At 37.7% G+C, this 24,365-nt stretch overlaps 1 protein-coding gene across 1 annotated transcript in view; it reads left to right on the forward strand.

Moving 5' to 3' along the window:
* The first annotated feature begins 2,733 nt into the window (after nt 1-2,733).
* Nucleotides 2,734-24,365, forward strand: part of BRE (brain and reproductive organ-expressed (TNFRSF1A modulator)) — a 165,993-nt gene continuing 144,361 nt past the window's right edge. The window contains exons 1-2 of the mRNA XM_010155743.1: nt 2,734-2,885; nt 20,277-20,353. Of these exons, the coding sequence (XP_010154045.1) occupies nt 2,758-2,885; nt 20,277-20,353 (205 nt within the window). The 5' untranslated portion in view covers nt 2,734-2,757. The remainder of the gene's footprint in view (nt 2,886-20,276; nt 20,354-24,365) is intronic.

Here is a 24,365-nt window from a genome sequence, read left to right on the forward strand (position 1 = left end):
TTCCCCTCACGCTGACACCTGTTACTGCCGCCCTCAGTGAAAACCACAGAACCGGGTTGCCGACGGCCGGGCCGAGAGTGCTAGGCAGGACAGGCTCCCTCGCACTTCAGGGCCTCCACCACCCGATTTACCTTGGCCTTCTTGCAGCCTCACTTGATGCCCAGGGTGGCCTTAGCGGTGGTGGGGGAACAGTGTCTCGCACCCCGGCTTACTCTGTTGCCTGGGATTTTATGGTTGCTGTGAAGGCTGTGTTAAATTTGCCTCAAGTCGTAATAGTAGGCTGATCACCCTCAGAAGGATTCAACTATTAGTTTGTTTACGTCTTTCAAACGTTTTGTTTGGGGAGGGAAACAGTCTGGTGAATTTTTGTTTTTGTTAATTCCCACCAGTTTGTTTGTGTTCTGTTTCCAGTACTGTGGGAAAATCAGGCTGGGGAAAAAATAGGTGTATGACGACTGAAACTTAGAAAAATGGTACTAGTTATGTTGAAGTTTGAAAAGACCTTTGTTTACAAAATAAATCAGTTAGTTTAATTGATAGCAACCCTTTAATATTGTGCATCTAACCTGTTATTTAGAAGGTATTGTGGATTTTAAAGAAATGATGCAATAAAACCAGGAAAAAAGCCGAGTAGTCATTTACATCTTGTTTTGACAATATCTGCGTATTTTACTGACAAAAAGATTAGGACTCTCATCCTGCAGCTCCTTTTGGAAGGTGCCTCTGTTCAACTTTGATCTCTACGTGTATCTCTTGCATCTCACAATGCTACCCTCGTAACACAGTCCCCTTAAAACGTGTCATTATCAGAAGCAATTCTGTGATCTTTGTGTATGGTTGCTAGAAGGATAGCTTGTTTATCAGCATGTTTTTCATGGTTTGAGAAGTTCTTACCTTCATCAGTCCAGCTGCCCCTCTGCTTGAAGTTACTCTTGCTACAGCAGAGCTGGCAGGTGGAAACGTGTGCCCTGTTTTAGCTACTCTTCTGCAAAGTGACATAGTTTAAACTCATTTTAATTAGCTGTTCAAGCTAAGCCATTGGACTTTGCGTTGAAGTAGGTCAGGTATGGGCTTGTGTTCTCTCAGTTACTTTGAGGAAAGACTAAGTGTGAGTTAGCAACAATTTTTGGTAGAAAAGTAACAAACAAGGTAGTATCTCAAATTGCTGTAGGTGTTTGCTAAGAAAATTGAATTTATAGCCCATTGTCAATGACGACAACTCATACATATGGAAAGAACATGTTGTATGTTACAACGTGGATATTTAGTCTTCAGCTTGTTTGCTGCCATGAAATGTAAGAACCAGTGTATTAAAGATAATTACTGGTTTAAGGAAGTCTTACTTTATTAGTTGTTTTGTTTGCCAAAGTGCCTGGCCTTTCCTTTACACAGATGCATTCAGAATAGCTAGGATACTCTTCCATGAACATTGTTCCGTAATACTTCAGTGTGAATGACTTTCATGAGAAAAAAATGTGTAACTTTAATGTTGCTACCAGTTACGGGGAATTAGGGGTTTGTAGAATATCCATTAGTTACCAACTAACGCGTGTAAACAGTGCTAGAATCAACAGAAAATGACAACTGTTGCCTTGAGTTGTTCACACTCTACAGAGCACATTAATACAGCAGTCCATATGCAGTGTTCCGTAAGGAAGTAAATACAGTATGTATTGGTGTTTTTCAATTAAATGGATGGTTTTGAAAATATATTCTAACGGTCAGAGTTTGAGTTCTGCCCTGCTTGTTAGTAACATGTTTATGTTATCTTGAGTCATTTATGGCTTTGTTTTCTGCAACTGCAAAGTTCACTTCATTTTCACCTGGAACTCTGTGTAAGAATATGATAGAAGACGTTAAGCTAGCATTTTAAGAGGTTACTTACCCTTCTTTTCTTCCACTTCTACCACAGTCTGCTGTCGTCCACAAACCCTTGCATTTTTGTGGTGCAGGGAGTTAAAATATGTGCATGCTCAGTTTCTGCATTTCAGCAGGTTCTTAGTGTGCTAACTTACAGGTCTAACTGATTTAGCATAACATCATGCAATTGCAAGCACTTCTGAAAAAAGCCGTGCTTAAAACGTGTGTACATCATCTTCCTGATCTGCTTTGTGAATGAGGATGCCTTTCAAAGAGTATGGTGATAGTTCTGAGAGAACGGCAGTGTTAGCCTTCAAAAGGCATCCTGAAATGCTGTAAGGAGCTACCTAATGAGTAATGTAAAAGCAGCGCTGAGTATGATTACACTAGTGGTATTAAAAATTACAAGTGAGAGTACGGAGAGATCATCAAACCTTTAGTCCCACTGCAATCAGTAATGTATGTCCCATTGATTTCAGGGGAAGCAGAACAAATGTGGCTTGTGAGCTACAGACTCCTGATAGAAATGCTTACGAACGGCTACGCTGTCAAGTGTCAGCATGGACCTCAATTTTATTCCCTTTTCTCGTAGGCACAGGATGTTAATTAAAGGAGTCTAGGACATAAGTCAGTTTTTAAGTTGACGTTGAGTAAATGGTCTTCATTGAATGTTGCAGAGGTAGGAAAGAAAAAATCACCTGTTTTTTTCTTTATAAACCTGTGCACACTTCAGTTATTCCACATTCCTGATTGTTTGTGTGCTTAGCTTTTTTCCTTCAATGTTTGCAGAGTGCATGTGAAGGTACAGCAAATAAGTAGGGTCTTTTCTGATTACATTTTTTTCTCCCTTACTATCCCTGTGCAGCTCGAGACAGAAGGAAAGAGGAACGTACTAAAATGTCACCTGAAGTTGCCTTGAACAGAATTTCTCCAGCGCTCTCACCCTTCATTTCCAGCGTGGTCAGAAATGGAAAAGTAGGACTGGATGCTACTAATTGTTTACGGATTACAGACTTGAAATCTGGGTGAGTTCCCCATCCAAAAAGAATACCCAGCCTCTCACAGTTATCTTCTCAGGATGGATTTTTCCTAGGTTCTTCTGTGTTTCATCATTTCCGGTATATCTGGAGCTGACATATTGGAGAGATTATTTTTTGTCTTACTACCATTTTGTAGTTTGGGAGACTTAATTTGTCATATTGTTGGCAATAATAATCTTGTTAAGACACTTTAATCGCTGCCACTTGACAGTGCTGTTTTCTAGCAGTGAGATAGTTATAAACACTTTTTCCTGTTGTTTATCACTTGCTTACTGGATCTTTTCTGTAGATTAAAAACCTGGAAGATAAATTTGTGTGACCTTACCTATAGTCATGAATATGCTAAATAAGAAAAAAAAAAAACCTTTTCCTTTATCTGACCTCCCTCAGGATCAGTACATTAAGGCTATACTTAAGTATTGTAGGACCAAATGTTTGAATGAGGTCAAGCTACTCCTTTTATTTTTAATTCCAGAGGCCTTTGTGATGGTTTTTGGATAGTAATAGCGTTTGGGATCCACATGTACAAAGGAACTCTGGTGTGTAACCTCTGTATTAATACACGATGGAAGTGAAATGCTAAAAGCAGGGTTTACTTTAGGTGTTGTGCAGAGAGGAGAGACTCCAAGGTGGCTGATAAAAGAATACCTAAGATATTGCTTTATTCTTTGAGATTTGGGTGTCTAACAGCATCCCTGATTTGGATTTTCATTTGGTACTGAGTTCAGAGCCTGAAATTTCTTTAGCTTATGGTGTCTTATTCACCACTTTTGTACAAACTGCTGCTTTGTGTATAATTTTGAATGATAGCATAAGCCAATAGATGTTGAGAAGCGTCACAAATCACTGTTGTTTAAAATTTTGTTCTGCTGAAAACTTTGTTTAATATGCTTCTGTAGGCTGCTTTATTGTGGTTTCATGGATAGTTTGGGAGGTACTTTTCTGGTAGTTACAGTGCCTTTCCAGGAAGGAGGTGTGAATTCTAGGGTTAGTTTGAAAGGAACCATTCTCTCCCTTTAGGGTGCTGTGAAAGAGTACAGATTTACTTGGAGGTCTAAGAAGCTTTAACTTTGTGATTAGTGTTGTCTGGCTTGGCATTGGTCTTGGAAGTTATGTGAGACAACCTGAGCCGTTAGGCATCTGCTGCTATCATTTCACGCTACACGTTGCTTTCTGTTGAACTAGCCTTCTAGGAAGGCTGAGACGGGAGGTATCTTACATTTCTCCTATTGAATCTGAGAGAAGGGAGTACAAAAAAAGCCAAAGAGAAGACACGGCTGTAGTCTGGTGGTGAAGGTGTCAGCTTGTTGGGAGATACATAAGGTTTTTGCTCTCTGCCCACTGAATGCTTATCCTGCCTGCCTTTAAAATAATATATAATGGTGTTTTCTAGCTGACTTTTTTCAGTCGTATTCTTCATGTGTCTAAAGTTTTCAGTGATCTTACTGAGAGCTTAATAAATCCTGAGTGTTTTCCAAGAGTTTATTCTTTAAAAAAATAAAAACTGCCCCCAACTGCACCTGTCATCCAAAGCCAGTGGCTCAAACTGTAGAGTTACTGTGTTGAAGATGGAGTCGACAATGTGAGTACAGCCCCTGGCAGAGGTTGTCCCATATCTTGCTTAAAGGCACAGACTCAGCTATGTGCAAGTGCTAGCAATATATTATTTAAAAATCTAAATTTCCTGCATGTGGGTTTTTAGGAAAGATTTTTATTGTTTGTTACACATAAGTAATTGTTAGTTTATTTCTCATAGAAAATTTTCAATTTACACATCAGTCTGGAATACCAAGTTCTTTGTGATTTAGTGCTTTGTGATGTCACTGAACAGGTAAACAGTGTAAAATTAGTTAACATAAGATGGGTGCATCACAGAATTACAGAGAAGTCCCTTCCATAACTCAAGATACAGGTCAGTGGTCTTTAACCTTTGGTATAGGAACCTTTGGGACTTCACAGAGTGTTTTTGAGAGGCTCATGTCAGTTGATTAATAACAAAATTCCCAAGCCACTGGATTGTTAGTAGATTTGAATTTGTTGCTGGATACTGTCTGTAAAGGAAAACTCTGTAGGGCTCTGAGAGTCCAAAAATGGATTGAAAACCATTGGTCTACTCTACTCCCCTATCATCACATCATGGGATTATTTAGATCCTTGTATACTTTCACTTTCGTTAAGCTGTTTTGAAGAGAGAAATGACAGTGCAGAGGAAAGAGCAGGCAGGCACAAATGTAGGTGATATCCACGTGAAGAAACAGAAGTATAAGGATATATAAGATGGACATAAACAGGAGGAACGTGAGAAGAACAGTTGTTAGAGTAACGGGGATGAGGTTCAGGACATTAATTGCAAAACTCCTTTCAGTTTCAATGGGGCTGAATCAGGTTTAAACTTAAAGTGGAACAGGAAGGTGAGGAGGAAGAGGTGCTAGATTAAACCCAGTTCTTGATCTCAAATGAATATGACAATCTGTAAGTACTATCGGTTCAGAATCTTTGCTTTTGAATAGTGATTGTACGTTTATTGACACATGAAAGGGGTTGTAAACACATTTCTTCCATAGCCTAGCTTGAGTTTATTAGACAGCATGCAAATATTTCATGATTTAACTGGTGTGTTGTGTGGAAAATTTCTTAAGAATAAAATAAACACAATTTACTATAACCTTTAAGATGTTAAATACTTAAGGTAATCATCTCAATAGCTGCTAACTTTGAAAACAGAAGCGTCTGGAAGCTTCTGGGTCAGTGGGAGGAGCTGCATTGCATTTACCACACTGTTACTCTGATTGAGGGTTACTATAGTTACTCTGCTTCCATGACAAACCAGCCTTTTACAATGTATAACAAAACAAAATGTATAAACCGAAGATCTATCCATTCTCATTTCTTAGGTTTTAGAAGCTGGAGCTGTGGTCAACAGGGAATAATGTTAATGAACTGAATACAGTAATATCTCCAAGACCTTGCCCATTCAGAGGCTTGGTTTTGACATTCTCTGCTCAAAAGTAGAAGGAATTTCCCTTTTGTTTCTCCACTGAAAGATCAAGTTCCAGGTTTCTAGCGTATCATGTCAGTTGATTTTGATTTGGAAATGGCAAACATATTAAGCCTTTAATTGAGAGGCATTATAGCACCTTCCAGTACCTGAAGGGGGCTACAAGAAAGCTGGGGGGGGGCACTTTTTACAAGGGCCTGTAGTGACAGGACAAGGGGGAATGGGTTTAAATTGAAAGGGGGAATTTAGATTGGATGTCAGGAAGAAGTTCTTCACAGAGAGGGTGGTGAGGCACTGGAACAGGTTGCCCAGAGAAGCTGTGGATGCCCCATCCCTGGCTGTCTGCAAGGCCAGGCTGGACGAGGCTTTGAGCAACCTGGTCTAGTGGAAGGTGTCCCTGCCCATGGCAGGGGGTTGGAGCTAGGTGGTCTTTAAGGTCCCTTCCAACCCAAACCATTCTATGATTCCATGATTTTAGTAAGGAACTTATTTTGCACTTGTTCTAACTTATTGGTGACTACTTATTTTTTTTGTGTTTTGTAAACTGTATTAAAGAGCTGATGTTAGATTAAAATTATGAAGTATGCTGATATGTTAATTTGCTTTGCTTGCAAGTGTGGGAGGAAAATATGCCATAGTAAGGAAGTCCTATTGTTTTGGAGTCTTTGAGTATGTAAATGTTTTCTAATAATATGTTACAGTTCTGTAATGTCAGTGTGTTTTACAAACCTATTAAGACAGTACCAGTCTCATCAGACACTTACATACATCTACATCTGTGAGTAGGACCTTATAGGAATTACATGGCTACCACTGATGCAGAGTGAGAGAAGAAATGTGAGTACCCCTGAACTGAGCTCAGCAATATGGCATCACAGGAAACTCTTCAATAGGAACAGTAATAAAAAGTTGGGTGACCAAGCTCTGCAGAGCTATTGCAGGCTCCACAGTGAACAAAAATAGAACCTGTGTGTTAGGTCACATCTGAAATGCAACACCTTTAGCAGCGTTGATTCTGGCGATAAGAAAACCCTGGCAAGCATTGCTGCTGCATTTAGTAAAAGACATTCTTTGAGATGACAGAGAGAATTGAAGCATTTTAACTATTTCATAGGATATTACATTCTTCTGGACCCAAAGAAAATATTGCTGCCAACTGAGTCAGTGTCATATATTGTATCATTCAGTTAATCTCCAGTGGCATATCTTTGAAATAATGACCCATCTTAATGAGATATTAAAATCTACTCATAACCAATTGAATTGTGGCTAAGAAGTTTTTCTTATCATTTATACATAGGATCATGGGAAGATGTTGAATAGGGAAGAGTGGTTATTAGGTAGATTTAGAAATAGAGGGCATTTTTCTATGTGAAGGGTATTTAATGATTGTGTAATGTAGAAGCCAATTATTTAAGAGTCTGCTGCTTTTCCTGTGGTGTGTTAGAATAGTGAAAAATACATCTGTGGTGGTCATTGCCTTCGAGAACTATTTTTTTCCCTCGTTCATCAGGGCCCGTGCTTGAGCTTCGAATTATGCTGCAAGCCTATTCTTACACAACAAACTTTGTTGTTTTTTTTTAATTACTTTGATGTGTTGCACCAGGCAGAATTTCAAAATGAATACAGTGATTTAAAGCTGCATATATTAAGATTCTATTTTTTTGGATATCCACTCATAACAAAATTTCAAATTTCATACTTGTTTGGTTATACTTTTCCATATTGAGGAGATTAATTGTGGAATTTTTATGTAACTGATTAGTAGTAAGCCATGTTGGTATTCAGTTCTTTGCACCTGACTGATTCACTGTTGATTTCTGTCTTTGTTTGATACTCAGCGATGTTTACAGTTAGTTATGTCCCTGAAAGACAACTGTACGAAGAGTGGACAAAAGAATGTACTACTATCTGGAGGAGGTTTTAACATCCAGATTTACAATCAAGCTGTAATAAGATATTTATAGCTTTATTGCCCTGCTTCCTAGTGAGCAGTGATGATTTACTTTTTTGTGTTATCAAGTAGACTGCAATATGCTTTGGTATTTCCTTTTCTTTTGGGCATTTCCCCTTTCAAAGTAAATATGCATTTTATGTGAGTATGTCATGAAATAATGTTATTTTTTAACTATGAAATACTATTACAGTACTATAGTAGTTATGTAAGGCTTTTGCTTGATCGTTTGCTTTTGATTAATTTAAAATGAAAGATTCTACTTCAGTTACTTGAGGAAGGTTCACATTCCATCATTCACATTGATATGTATAGATAGGTTTTTTTTTAAGATGCGTTTAGTTGATGTATGAAGTTCCGTGAGACTGACTCTTCTGACCACAATTACTGTGAAAAAGCTATTTTAGAAAATAATTATGTTCTGAGTAAAATGTATGCTTGAAAGGATGTGGCAGTTCTACGAGAGGTATGGTCTTGAGTCCTTTACTGCTCTATCGGCTAAGTCATGAACTATTACTTTTGCACAGAGTGGGTAGTTTCATTCCAGTTTCTGATAAGAAATCTATTTCTTCACTACAGAGAATCTTATTACTAGTAGCTTGTTGTCACTCAAGCAAAATTTAACAGGTTGAAGCTCTGATGGGACAATGGGGGTGTTGTTGCTGTGGAGTAGCATTGGGGAATTAAAACTGCATTTTTTCTGTTTTGGTCCATAAAGACTGTCCTCAAGATTGCTCTCTCCTTCATTTGTTTCCGATTGTTGAAAAAACGAAGGCAAAACTCCAGTCTGATAAAGGTCTGAGTGTAGTGCACACACTTGGTAATGGTTTGTCAATATTTTCCGCAGAGTTTGGCGTTTTCTTTACACCAGTTTTAAACAAGGTGCTTGAAGTTGTTCAGGTACAAATGTAGTGTGTGTTGGTCAGTTCTCAGTGCTAGGAGTAAAAGAAGGATTTGAAAAGGTCGTTGTCCAGGACTTTCTGCTGTTGTAACAGACGTCTGTCTTACTTCTTTGCATTGTGTGTCACTGCGGGAGAAAAAAAAATCCTAAGGCTTTATTTTTTGTTGTAAAGATAGCCAAAAATCTAATAATTGGGTACCTGGTCCAATTTCTCCCCCTTCTCCAAGCTCTTGCATCACACAGATATAGCGTTTGTTTAATGCAAGATGGAGAGATCTGTAGCATACCACAGATCTTGGATGCATATTACATTTCACTAGAAACTGAGAACAACTGGCTTTTAATTTTTTTGCTGAGCAGTGAAGAATATATTCCTGGGTAGCTGGTCAGTAAATTTTTCCAGCCTCACATATGCAATTACACTTCGTCTATGCCCAACCCTCTCATATGCATATATGGCATACCATTAAATAGCTCATGTACGCTTGTGATGAAGCTGAAGCAAAAGATGATGATTTTTTGCTTTAGCCTGCTGCAGTCATTGTCTGATGAGCTTAGGGGCTTTCAAAGCATGGGAGAGGAGCAGAGGCTGGACCTTGACAGACTGGTGTGCAACAGTGTTTAAGATCTGATTCTACCACGTTTGTCTTACAGCCAACAGAAATCAAGGGGAATAGTACTACTTGTATTCTAGTGTGCTACTTCTGAGAGTCAGTGATAAGAAAAGAAGCAAACCATTAATTACTGAAAAGAGAATCTGTACACTATTTTCTAACTACACAATCCTTCCTTAATGGTGTGTGAAGCCAAAAAATTGTACAGGCCTTTTCTTGTAATTGTTCTCAATGTAGGCCTATGTAAAAACTTTCAGAGGAAGTTTCATTGTCATAGGAGTCTCTCTTGTTAGCACTTCGGTTGATATCTCTGTATTGCTGCCCTTTTAGATGCACCCTTATAAATGTTTTGGGATCTCTTGAATCATCAGTCATGGTGCTCTTTCATCTGACCAATGGAGAAATGAATTTTTCTGACTGTTCACGTAATCTGTCCACCACTGAATTTGCAGGATTCTTTTAGTACCTCAGATTCAACTGGAAACAGAATAACTACACCAATGCAGTGCTGTGCCTGAGCTATTTTAATCTGTTTCTTTCCTTAGCTTAGGCATTTACTTACCACTGCACTGCACAGTGTTGACATAACTTGAAACAACTATTACCCAACTGGAAGTGAGCATCTGAAAAGAGTTCTTAGAACTGTAAGTGTAAATGATCAGAGTTTGTTTGCTTTTGAAATTAATATCTTTATTGAAGATACTGAATTCAGTCTTTGAGGTAAAGGTAAACCTCCGAAGTAATTCATAGGAAAGTAGAAGCTGATAAAAGGGAACATAATTATTTTGTCTTTCCTGATGGAGGGGAATTCGTATGTCTGAGGCAAACCACCCTGCAGTGTAGACCACAGGTTCTTTTCTTCGTAATCTGTGGTATATGGCTGAAAGAATAAAATTAAACAGCTAGGACTGAGTATTTTTATTATCGTAAGATAAAAGAATTCCTATGAAATTGAGATAAAGGAAATTGCAGAATTCCATTACGGAGAAGAGGCAAAAATAGCCCAATATAAAACCCTCTAAAATTATATTTTTCTAAAAAAAAACCCCCTATTCCTAATCATCACTGAAACAGTACTTTTAAACCAAAAATGGGACATAGTACCTCTTGTTCTGTTTTGGATGTTCAGTTCTTTCTCTGTTCGATAGAAAAACTTGTTTGGATTATTCTTGTTTATAGTGGGGGTTACCAGTGACCTTTCAACATGTCTCCCATGTTATTCTTTCTCTTTTTTCGACCTCCTCTGCTACAACGTTGGTTTCAATCTCTTGAGTAAAAGTTGTTTTACAGTTTGTTGTACACTTCAGCCATGGTTTTTTTTTTTTTTTTAGGAGAGGTGGAAGGGGGGAATAGTACAATGTTTCATGTTCTTTGTTAAGAATTCTTCTGTAATGATTATCTTTTGAACTAACAGATAGCTGACTATCTGTCCTGTTTTTCAAGCTGCCATAAATCTTAGTCATAAGCCTTAACTTAAATGCTATAAAAGGGATAGGATTTCAGGCCAACTGCAAACCATTTACAGGCAATGAGGACACGTAAAATCTCCAAGGAAATGATTGCTTTTATGTGGTATAATATCTTCCATATGACTTCTGATGTTTTAGTTTTAACCTGTTACATGTTGGTAACTTTCAGTTTCATTAGATAGATGCAGGAGGGAGGAGACCTTGGTGTAGGTGAGGTGCTGGAAGTGGTATGAAGACTGTCACCTAGAAGAGGATGCATGGAACTTCTTTCTTTAGGTATAGCTAGATGTGACAATGGAGAGGGCGATGGCTAATTTTCATAGAATCACAGAATGGTTTAGGTTGGAAGGGCAAGGACACCTTCCACTAGACCAGGTTGCACAAAGCCTCATCTAGGCTGGCCTTGAACACTTCCAGGGATGGGGCATCCACAGCTTCTCTGGGCAACCTGTTCCAGTGCCTCACCACCCTCTCTGGGAAGAACTTCTTCCTGATATCCAATCTAAACCTCCCCGCTTTCAATTTAAACACGTTACCCCTTTTTATTTTATGCTTTATTGTGTAGCCTTGAAAATAGTATTAGCACAGCTGAGGTGGCTGCAAATTAAGGGAATTAAGGAGGGAACGAGAAGGCAGAGAAAGACAAGGAGAGGTGAGAGGTTCTTGAGCCAGACTTCCTGGAGAAAAATGTAGCGTGAAGCTACATGGGACTTGTTTTCTGCAGGTCCTGTTCCACAGGGTGCTGTTGTAATTTTGTATATGGTTTGGATTTTCCTGTCTTTTCAGTCTGTTGTGTATCTTTAATGTTGTAATTAATCTAAAATAATACTAGAAATAGGAGAACTGCTGATATTTTTATTTGTATGTCATCTTAGGTATTCTGCTGTGTCTCCAGTCCTGTGGTTTTTTTTATATGAATATACACAATTTGAAGTAACCCTTTTAAATGTGTATGCAACAGAAAGCTATGTAATTATGTTAAAAATGTGGTGATCCTTGCTTGATCTAACTTTCATATCCAAAGAAGCAAATTTGTGGTCATTGTATTAACATAAATTTCTTATGAGAGTTTATAAGATTAAGAAATCAAATAATTAGATGTGTGATGGGAAAGCTCTATAAATCTTTAACTAGAAGAAGACTTTAAAAGAAAACGTGAAAAGACATAAGATCACTGGACCCCTCCTAACCTTGTTTAGTTAGTTTGTTAGAGGGGGAAAATACATAAACACGGACTGTGCTTTCAGCCCTTATGGCTTTTTTCCTGATACCAATTCATTACGTTTTCCAGTAAACTAAACAGTTCTATGGTGTGAAATAAATTACTTAAAAAATAAGTTGTGAGTCGTTATGGCTACTACAGGAGGTATTGGGAACAACATTAAATGAATTATTATTAAATCTTATGTTTATAATAGCTTAGCTGTTGTAAGTTTCTGTATGAATATGCTCTTTCTGTGAACACAGAAAGGATCTGAAACTCCAGGTGGTGGGCTGTAATTTCATACTTGGCAAAGAATGGTTCTCTTTTAGAGTAATCTAAAAGCAAAAATGTTCCTTGTCTGATTTTTTTTTTCCTTCAGAAATTGAAATCACATTATTGGACAGTAGAATATGAGAGATTATTACATTCTAACTAATTACAAATTAATAAATAACTGCATGGCAGTTTTGAAAATAAGAAACAGGACTTGACAGGAGAGGAAGGAGGTGAAGTAAATCCAAAGGCTGCATCTGCCACTCCCTCTTACTCTTCTTGTAAGACTAATAAGCAAAATTTTGCTTATGAGTTCCAAGGACCTGGGATATAGCTGATCTTACAATATAATGAAATAGAGCCTTTTCCTTGCCTGAACATGTGACAGAAAGGTAGTTTATGATATTGTGAATTCACTAGTTTATTTATCAAAACATAGCCTACTGGAGTGCGCTTTACAAGTGCTATCCCATTGCAATTTTCTTGTTTCTGTTAATTTTTCAGTCACTCCTTCATTCAAATATCTGTGTTTCTGTGCTTTTCTTCTGGGGAGTATTTGTGCCATGTGTAATTGTTAAAGGAAGTTACAGGCAATTAACTGCACGTATAAAAGATCTTGCTTACAAAGGTAATCAGTTTGATTGTAAGAGTTGTTTGTAAAGCACGTTTTGTTGAAAACTTTCCTTTCTCAGTTGTTAATTAGTTTTCTTAATTTGTATCATAATATCCTGTTTGAGACCCAGTAATAATGAGCTCCTGCCCTGAACTGTAGGGATTTTACGAATGGAAACTTTTGGGATAGTTTGTTCTTCTGAGGCTTTTTTCAAGTACGCTTGCAAGTATATCAGATGTGTTGCTTATCAGCTCTGCCTTCATATTCCTATTTGTGGTGGCCCTTCCCAACCCATCCTACGGTTGTGACTGGAAAAGTGCTGTTGTAAAATCAGCGTTCCTAGGCTAAATGAACAGGGAGTTTGTGATGCTAAAAAATACCACAATCGTGGGGTTTGTATGTGCTTTCATTTAATGTAGGAGTTCTCGGAATGACTGCAGAATATATACGTGTGCTTCCTCTGTTTCCCCCATGGAGGGTGGGCTGGATGTCTGCCTCCAGCAGAGACAGCCGTACTTTAAGAGATTGCAGGGCATCTGCCACAAGATTGGGGCAGATGTGAAGGAGATTTGCAGTCCTAGATGCAGGCCCAGAGCTCTCCCCACCTGCAACATCTGCTTTGGCAAACTCTCACTCATATTAAGGAAAATCACATTTTCTGTTAAGATACAACTGTTACGCTAATGACAGTTGTCATTAGATGCTTTTGTAGAGTGTTTCTAGTGAAAACAGGTTGCTAGCAGTTGATTTAATTTCAAATAGTGGTTTGAACTTTACCTTTTAAAAAATGCAAATCTGCCTATGGGTGCAGAAGGAGAGTGAGGGGTTGTTTTCCTAGGGTAAATGTTCTGGCTAGCATCCCTCACCTTTCTAAAAGTTCCAGCTAGTACTATGACATTCATTCAAGAAAACATAGTTTAGGAAAATCAGCACTCCCAGGTGCTGCTGGTCAAGTTTTTGTTGGGGATATAGTTGACATACCTGGAGACACCTTGGAGTTTGACAGTTGTTCACTATGGATTGAAATGCTTTTGCAATTATGGAGTAACAGCCGTACTAAAAGTATTAAAACCCAACATCATCAATATTGCAATACCAAAAGTAGCCTTTGTGTATAGTTTAATTTCATACTAAGTTTGAAGAAACCAGCTAGGGTACAAATAAGTTTTATGAAAACAGTGGGTCTATCTTTTAGAAAGTTCTGTGGAATAATTATGATTTGGTTTTCGGATTCTAGTATTTTAATTAAAATATGTATGTAAGAAGCAATCACTCCAAATGTAACTGGATTGTTATTACCCAAAAGCAATGGTGTGCGTCTGTCTCTTAAGTGCAAGTCCGTCTCGCTCATGTGTAATACATACGTCTGTATAAGGAAGGGGAACTGAAGATGAAAATTGGTTGACTAGAGTATTTCTCCCATTTGAAACTTTGCCTGATTGACAGAATTTTGGTTGGATCTGTCGGTTTTCACCAGCAGCTGCTCAGTACTTCGCTTGTGTATTTGCAGGCCTCTGGGAGCCTGTAATGCTTTTATGAACCATTGCAGGAAGCTGCATTATCATACAGGTTTTGACTATCAGTGTCAGCTCTCTAAAACACAATTTTCACCATTTTTCTGTTTCATGATCCTTGCAAAAAACCTGTCACCTGCTGGCCTTCCTTCCACTCTCCTCCCCCCTCCATACACTTTAATTATTCTTATTGCCTCTAGATGACTTACCCATCTGTTGTGAATTCTGCAATTAATTCTTAATTAAATAGGATGAAATATTGTGTCTTCAAGGAACACTGGAGCAGATTTCTGTCTACAAAAATGGGAGAAAAGCAGAATTTAAAGGCATCAACATAGGCTGTTCTACTTGAGTTAAACATTGAGGAGTTTTTCTTAGCAAATGCCCCAATAAGGCTTTTGGGTGGAGTTTTGAGTTTGCTGTCTCTTATTAGTAATTTGGGATTTACCTGTCTGCCTCTGAATTATATTTGACTCTTGCTGACACAATCTTCAGCCTCTAAAGCCTTGACTGAATCGTGTCTCATCATTACTAAAATAATACTAATTTTCTTCTTTAGCCTCTTGTCTTATGAAAGGAACTTGACCTCCATTTTCTCTACCAGTATCTTTATATGGCATATACAGGGGTAATTAGAAACACACAGTAGGTATATTAGAACTGGGAAGGGTTGGGCATGCAGTCAGTGGTCAGAACTTTCTTTGTAGCATTGCTCTTTTTATTTGTGTGTGTGTGGGTTTTTTTAGCAGTGTTCTCCATCAGGGTATCTCTGATGCTGCACACAGCTTTCTTGTCTTCTACATCAACAGCCTGGTGAACAAAAATAGTTGTCTCTTATCCTCAAGAACTGCAAGTGTAGCAGCCCAAGCATGAGATGAAAGAAACTTTTGCATCTCTGGCTATTTAGGTTAGGCAGTCTCAGTATTAAGTTCCTGAAATCATAGTGACTAAAATTCTTAGTCTAATTTATATTTGGTATTGAACAGTAACATTCATTGATGATTTGTCCAGATAGAAAGGGTGGAAAAGCTTCTGTATGATCTGAGAAAGACTCAAATGACTAAACACATTGCATACCTTTTTTTTATTAAGAAATTTGATAGTAATCAAATCTGACATAAATATTGGAGCATACACTTTACCACCAATTAAAAAGAGAAGAAATATAAAGGAGATTGTATATTTTTCAGTAGAGCTGTTGTAGTTCTGTTGGTATTTCTGGATGTTCGCTATGGATTTATATGGTTTGAAGCAGCAGATTTTTAGGAGTAGTATAAAAAGTGAACCTCTAACTGGAATTTTGGTATATAAAGCTTTGTGTTTGAGAGTCAGTATTGTTGGTTTTGGGCTTGTTTTTTGGTTGGTTTTGCTTGGGTTCTTTTTAGTTCTTGGGATAGAATAACCACTCATCTCCAGATTTCAAGCTTTAAGGTCGTAAACGGTTGAGCTCTTTTTTCATTGTGATCCCTTCAGCTGGCATAGAACCCATTTTTGGATAAGATTTTACCAGATCCCATGTAATTTAAAACTATTTGTCTCAGAAATATTGTCAAGTGGTGGTTGTAGAAGACTGATTGATGTGGAAGACCATGTTGAAATGTAGGGCTGTCTCAGTCTTCCTTATCATCATGGCTCCAATCCTGTAAAATATCAAAATGGCTCAGAAGGAAAGGGGATAATTTTTTTTTTTTTTTTTTTTAGTTTGAAGAAAACAGAAGTTATAAACAGTCAATTAGATATATATTGTTCTAAGAAAAACCCTTAATGTTAAGGTCAACTAGAACTGTGTTTCTAAGTGCTTTTAGAATAATCCGTGAAGAAGAATTAATTTTGCAGAAAAATACCTATTACTATACCTATCATTGTAGTCTGATGCCTTATTCCAAGCAGAAAAACTAAGTGACTTATTTATTTTTATATTTGCCCTCTCCCCCTTCTTTTTTCTTTTGGATCGTCTTTCCTATTTCCTTTTGTGGCTGGTAAAGAATTCTGAGCAGTTCTAAGTAAGCGTCTGGTGCTGACAGGAACTTCTTTGAATAAGAACTGGTTTAGTTTGTCCGTTTTATTTACTGTGAAAGAAACCTTTTCCCAACAGATCACAGACAATCCCAACTGCAAGATGCATCAGACACTCAACAAAGGAATGTTCTACTTGTCTCCTACTTTGAATATGTATTTTATAAGGATGTAATGTATCTCAACTCAACTTGCGTCTCCTGTGTTTGCTTAAAGAACTCAGCTAAAAGCTGAATACAAGCACTTCTCTTTCTCAGCGATATGGTTTCTTGTATATTTGATTCCATCTACCAGACTGATTCCATCTGTAGGTCTCAGCACACCTTCTTTGAATAGGGTAGCATGGTTTTAAGCGATACATTCAGGCATATTTCCTTTTTCCTGAAACTTGTCGAGTTGATGTCTCTCTGATATTTTAGTAGGGAAGCTGTTACGGGAGATCTTGTGGTATAACATTAATCATCTTATGAAGACTAATTGATATCAATTCTCTGAGCATCAGAGCATTAATTCTTCCTTCTGTGTCCTTCCTATGTAAAATATTGACTGTTTAGATGAAGATATACAAGCCAGTGCAATATTTTTTCCATTAATAAAGAGGGAGATCGCACATATATTCATCATGAGATGGAGTCAGCTTCTGAAATTACTTTCCAACAGGAGATATTCCTGTTCTGTCAATTCCCTGTCAAGACAGTCCTTTTCAGTGTGGCTTTTGTGTGGACCATGTTAAGTAAAAGGATCAGTAATTGTAAAATCTTACATTTTGGAGAGGATAGAGCCCAGGGTTCTGGGTTGAGAACATTTGTAATTATGAGCAGCTCTATGTGTTACCAGGAGGTGTCCATACTCAGGCCATTATCTGTGGCTTTCTGTTGAAATAAGGTGACACAGGCTGCTAAAATGCATTGAATTTCTTATTTTCCGTAGGAGTTTTGTTCTTCTACTGTATACTAAAAAGTAATTGCTTCTTTTTAAATGGATGTATGTAAGGTTTTTGCTTAGTTGTTCAGCCTGTTGCAGTTATTGAAGTATCTTGTGCAGTCTAGCCAGAGTAATTTGGAAAAAAAAACCCAAAACCCCAAAAAACTGAGTACTGTCACTTTTCATCACTTCTAGACTAAAAAAATAAAAACATCTCTAGTGGAGTATAATATGCTAGGAAAAATACTTAGTATTGCTTTTAGGGACATTTACCATTAAATCAGGCTTTTATTTTAATGTTAAAGAATATAATAATTTCCCTAAGTATTTCCAAATGGCCCATTGTGCTAAAAGAAAAGATTGTAGGGTATTTGCAGGATCAGAAAATTCTGTGTTTGTTGAAAAAACTAATAACAATATTACTTTCATGGTATTTGAAATATGTGCCTCAGACTGTGACCTGTGATACTTTGAAAGAAACTTCCATTAAATATTAACTGATGTTGCAAAGATGTTTTGGAACTTGCAAAGGATTTTTTCTTTCTTTTTTTGTATGCTTCCTAGAATTGGCCTTATATGTGATGTAAGCCTTAGAAATGACTTGAAAGTAGATAATAATACTGTCATACCTGTAGCTGTTGAATTCATCCACATCCACTAAAACACCCTTGTGATAGGCACTCCTGTTTTGCTGTTCACCTACTGAAAAGGTGCATCTTTGAAAAATTATATTCTCTTGTTCCTATTGCACTAGAGCTCCAATCTTTCATATTCTCAAGCGGATTTTATTCCCAGTGAAGGTGGTGATGCTTACTGCTATTGCTAAGCCCTACCTAGATGTAATTCAAAAAGAAGTAGTCCAGGTCATTAAATCAGAACACGTTTCCATCCTGTCATCCAGCATGCTGCATTCACTTTCACGTTGGCGTCATCAGCAGGTTTAATAAACATCGTCTCTTTCCCATCATCACTTTTTCAGTGAAATAGGAAGTAGTGTTCTACCAGAAGACAAGCCAGTCAGTGTGTTGTTCCTGGATGAAGCAAGATGTGAACTAATCTTTTCTGAAACTTGCTTTCCAGTCAGCACAGCACGTATCTGATAGTTTTGTATCTGAACTATGGTTCTATAGATTGTTTTGCATGGTGGTCTCACAAGACATTGCAAAAACCTTTCTAAAGTGAAGATAGGACATCTGTCTCTTCCCTTTTATTTGTAAGGACAGTTATCTAATTTCTGTAGTGATACTGAAGAAATGTGGTGTATTTCTCGTTGAGTCCGTGTAGGCTGCTAATTGTAGCTCTGTTAGATTCTAGATGCACACAAGTGGTTTGCTTATCTTTCCTGGTATTTTTGTGGAAACTTCATTTAAGTTTATTGATCTGCAGTTCTGTGGCTGCTTCTCTTTGATTAAGCTACGTGTGGGCACAAATTAGATTAAATAATAAATGTGGCTCACTGAACAAAAGCACTCTGAAGCTACTGCACGTGGTTTCCTTAACTTGCATGTGTAAATTAGAGAAAAGAGACTGCAGCATCTGAGAGAAGGGGCTCTCTGAAGCATTTTGAGTATGTTAGTGAGAATTAACATTGCCCCGTTTGTCCTAATGCCTCTTCTACAGTCAGACAGATAGAGCTGCAGTGGTTACCATGCCGTATCTGATAAGGTAGAATCAGAGGGTTTTTATTTTCTGGCCTACCCATCATTTTACTTTTGGCTGTGTGTATAGCCCAGTAAGCATATCTCTTGTTTCATTATACTGTCAAGTCATTTGTATTAGAGCTCTATCAGTGATCTGACATATGAGTTTAGGCAAATTTCTTTACCTTTGTCTACTTTCTGTTCACTCTTTTGCCTAGACTTGGCCAGTCTTCAGCTTTGAGCATTATGTGGCTTGCATCAAGCGTAGCTCTTGTCCTGGGACTATAAATAATTCTCAATGATATTAGGCTGGCAATAAGACTTCCAGGTTACCACGATCCCTACGTATGGCAAGCAATGAACTGCTAAGGGCTTCCAGTGTTTTTGCTACGGAGACCTGTCATGACCACCAGCCCACAGAGCTTCAGGGACTATTCCTGCAAGTGAAACAATTTGTGTTGCTGTTTCCTCTTTTGCAGCTGGGATATTTGGTTCTTTGTTATGCAAAGATTTTGGTACGTGACATAAAGGGTGCGAAAAGGTTGATCATCTCAGGCCTAAATACTAACAGTTTTTCAGTAACTTTTGTGTTTGTAAAATGCTTGCTCATGACCATGAGACCCAACTGCCATTGCAGTGTTCCAGATAAACAGGAGATATGAAATGCTGACATGTGATTAACTTACATGCTCAGTTGTCATAGCATCAAATACCTGATTCTGAAGCTTTCTCACCTGGAGGTTTCCTGTGAGACTTTTCCACAAGGGAAAAATAACAGCTAAATTAAGTAAAAATGACTGAATTTTGATGTATTAAAACTGATCATCCCCGGTATCTGGATGGTAGGGATAGGGAGCATGTAACCATGTTACTGTGGCATAGGTAGAGAGTTGTGATCTGCCTAACTGTATACAAAGTAGGGAATTTGATGGCTTTGACTGACTAATTGATACTGGTCTGATAACGCTCTTAAATCTGGGCATTTTATGTGTATATTTTCTATGTTAAAATGGGAATGAGGATTGTTGGCACAGATCCTAAAGTTTCTCCTGCTGTTGTGAGAATGATGATGAAAAAGAGAATGAGCCTTCTGCATCTTTCCCACCTTTTCTTCTTAACCAGAATTGTAAGGATAAGTATTTCTAGTATTCGCATTATCTTTACAATGTCAGTCATTTCTACCCTGTAGAATAATGTTAGCATCTGCTGCCATCTGAAAGTACTTTAGCACATTCTTCTCTTATCTTTGTTTTTAGCTGTACATCCCTGACCCCTGGACCTAGCTGTGATCGGTTTAAACTACATATCCCTTATGCTGGAGAAACACTCAAATGTAAGTTAAACTATTCTATTCCATCTTGGCCTTTCTTTCAGTAACAGTGTTCTGTATCATGTTAAGTTTTCCAGTGCATCTAACTAATTTTATGAGGTTTGGGATACTGGTATTTGCTGCTTTTCTTAAAATTGCAGCTCTAAGAACACGTACCTTTAAGAGTACCTAATTTTTAAGATAAGTTTACAGCCTTCCTTGATATTGCACATTTGAAAATGTGGGTCCTAAAAGCCAAAAGTCACAAATCCTGTCCTAATATTTCTAATAAAGATAATCTTGTGACCATATTTAGGCTCACTTAAGTTTTGTATGTGCTTTGTGTTGTTTCTTGGTCTTCTGGGACAAATTCTTTATTAAGCTCCAATAAAAGAAGTCAGACTGTTACTTTATTAGGTATCTTTAAACAGTAACTGGTATAATTGACCAGATTAATGTGACTATTTTTTATGATTGAATGTTGTGGTTAAATCCTCCATACTCTTGGAGGATCTGTAGATAGCTGGCTCATTTGCTCACTTGTCAATTAGTCTGTCTTTTGGTTCAAAAGATTAGGGTAAAATTTACTTTTCTATGTTTTTAGGAGGTAAAAAATACTTTTCTAAACACTTGAATTTCTGATAATCTGACTATGAAAAATGGTAAAGTTTTTTTTTTATCTCTAACAACTGAAATATGAGAGAGAATAACGAATTTCAGATAAAGTAATATTTAAAGCCTGGCCATTTTAGATTTAGGGCAGCACCGCTGGAGCCATATCTGGAGTAGTGTGTCCAGTTCTGGTCTCGCGGTTACCAGAAAGGCATGGACATATTGGAATGAATCCAGCAAAAGACCCCAAAGGTGACTGAAGGACTGGAGCATCTGTTGTACAGGGAGAGGCCAAGAGAGCTGGAGCTTCTCAGGAAGGGAAGGCTCAGGGCAAATGTTATCAGTGTGTATAAATAACTGATGTGGGGAATGAAGAAGTTGGAGTCAGGCTTTTCTCAGTGGTCATCACTGAAGGGCAATCGTCACAAATTGAAATACAGAAAATTCCATTTAAATGTAATAAACCCCCTTTTTTGGAACTATGGCCAAACAGTGAAAGAGGTTGTACTCAGAGCTTGTGTAGGTTGTGTATCTCTGTCCTTGGAGATAATCAAAACCCAAGTGGACGTGACCCTTAGCAATATGCTCTTGTTGACCCTGCTCTGAGCCAAGGGAGTGGACTAGGCAGGCACCAGAGGTGCTGTCCAACCTCAGCTATCCTGTGACTCTGAAAATACATTATCTGGAGGAGCAAATACGTAGTGTGAACAGAAGTGTTAAACATTTAAAACACTGATTTGATATTATCCATTTGGACTGCATCATACACATGCTAGAGCTCTCCAAGACATTTTAAACGCTAAGAATATTCTTGTATTCCTTCTGTAGTAGTTTTTCTTGTCATTATATAGTGTACTGGAAACTCTTCTCCTTTATGAACAGAAATCAACATAATTAAACTTATGATAAGGAGTACTTTAAAGCTTCCATTTGGCACCTCTAAGGAAAGTTATTATTCCTAGAATTTGGTCTGGAAGTTTGTTTCTGTGTTTGAGAGAGGAGCTAGACTCATGTATGAGTCTGCTATTTTATCTGTTCTAAAAGCATGAAATCATGGCTCAAGAAGCTTGCTAATTGTTCTTTTCCAAAAGATAAAAATGGAGTACAAAGTCCTAGCTACCAGTTATTTTAAGGAAAAAAAGATGTGGCTATGCATTTATTTAGAATTTTCCATAAGTAATGGCTGTATTATATGAAGCCATATACCCTACCAAGTAGATTTTTTTTTGTTTTTATTTGAACCTTTTTTTTTAAAAAAAAAGTGATAGTGTATAGCAGACTCAATCTGTTGAGTCTTGATGTGTCCTGCAATGCGTAGAAGAGTCTACTTGAGACTGGTTTGATGAATATGATCAAGATGCAGTGAAAAGAAGCTTCATTGCTCTGGATGATGGTGTCATATTTTCTCTGGAACTGTGGTAGGTCTGTTATTTATCACCATACGTGTCCCTAGAATTACATTCTGGGAGCTTTAAGTCTCCACATGTTTTTAAGTAGAGGCTAGAGTTTTTCCTGATGCATAAAGGATAATTAGAAGACTAAAATGGCCATATGCGAGGACATAGGCATACAGACTACACTAACACACTAAATGACTGTAGTCCATTTAAAGTACCTAGAAATATGATTATGGACTATGTATTAAACTTCAATATTGAGAAATCAGCTTTTTCTTTTTTTTTCTACCTCTATTCTAGTTTTGCTCTCTTCTGCCTTTGCAAAACACACGATGTAACCATGCTGTGTATTTTAACATGAGCAACTGAAAGTGGTATAAACAAGTGTGTCTTTTCCAGAGGTACCTAGTAATAGCAGTGAGTTAGAGTAATAGCAGTGCTCTGCATTTCAGCATTACATGTTTGAAAATGCTGTGCATCAGTCAGTCTGGAATAAATAGTGATGTGAGCAGATTCAAGGAAGCTTTAATAATTTTGTGTTTAGTTCTGTAATGATGGCAGGGGAAGATGGCCGTGGTGTGCAGCCAGAAATTTGCAGATACTTTGTTGTAGGCTGTTGCTAGATATGTTATCTTTCAAGGGCAGAATATTTCTGCAAAGGAAAGTTGCGAAATCTGCCAGAATAAAAAGATTGGCTGAAAATGTTCAGGATCTCTAGTGTGCGGTCTTCATTATGTGGTGCCCAATACAGGCTGAAGTGTGTAGTTCCTTTGTGGTTTGTGCTACATCCTCTTTGCAACAGATCAGATCTTTGCATATCATCAATCATAACCGCTGCCACTGTACAAATACCCTAGTATGAATCCTAGTGTGTTGAAAACTGTTGGTATGCTACTTTAGAGAAGTATAACTGCACAGTCACACTCCTGTTTGCCAAAAGACCAGGAAGTTCACTGTTTTTCTTGAAAAAAGGGAGTGTTCTTGCAAGCAATGCAAGACTGACTACCTGTAGTGTAAAACAATTGGTTTGTTAGCTTCAGTAAGATCAAACATCATTTGAAATAAGAATGGCTTGTTCATAATTTTAATACATTTTCTTGAGATCCAGTTAGCTATTTAATCATGTTTTTCAGATGTCATGTTCACCTTACTCTTGCGTGTATTCTGAGCTGCTGGAATGTGATACTGAACAGTTTGTTACTTGGCTGCAGCCAGGAACCTTGGAGGCCTTGGAGATATCCACAAATTTATACTGGAGAAAATATTATGTTGGTGTGGGAGATAAGTTAGTTTGTCTTACTGTCTTCCACCACGCTTCAGAAATTTTGAAATGATGCTTCCAGAGAGACACTTATACAGTATTTTATTCTGTAAGGGAAACCATGGATTTTGTGTTTTCATGGCCAGAATGACTGGGAAACTTGAGCCTACTTTTGCTAGACTGTCAGTTAAAATCTGAGACAACTGTATTGGTTTTATTAATTAGTTCATCCAGTACTCGATGCTGCTACGTTAAACTCAATGCTTTCCATTGTATTTGAACAAAAACCCCAAAGTTTTAATAGGAGTTTTAACTCCAGGAAGAAATCTCTGTAATAGCTTGTAAGAGGCTGAATCTGTGTTCCAAGGACAAAACTTTATTCTACGTGGTATGCAGAGCTGTCCTTCATTGCTAACTGGACAGCCGAATCTGCTGCATAAAGTTCGTTATCCTTTCTGGGAGAATATTTGTATATTTTGTGGTCAGGTGTCTTGCAAACTCTTGCAAACATGTTGGCCTTCTTGCTAAAACATCAAGACAGATGTCATAGTAGAAATTATCAGGTTAGGCAGAGTTGTAAGCTGTAATAGACTTTATTCAATAATACTAATAATTAAAAGACACCATTAAGAATCAATTCCTTGGTCGCTGCAATTTTGTTTCAGTAAACCCTGGAACCTCTTGGTTTTGGTTTTCCATTTTCACTCAAGCTTTCACTACTTCTTGCTGCTAAGAGAGCCTGACTTTTCCCACCCCCCCACCTCCA

Source organism: Eurypyga helias, unplaced genomic scaffold (assembly GCF_000690775.1).
Source record: "Eurypyga helias isolate BGI_N326 unplaced genomic scaffold, ASM69077v1 scaffold14867, whole genome shotgun sequence".
Classification (NCBI taxonomy): Eukaryota; Metazoa; Chordata; class Aves; order Eurypygiformes; family Eurypygidae; genus Eurypyga; species Eurypyga helias.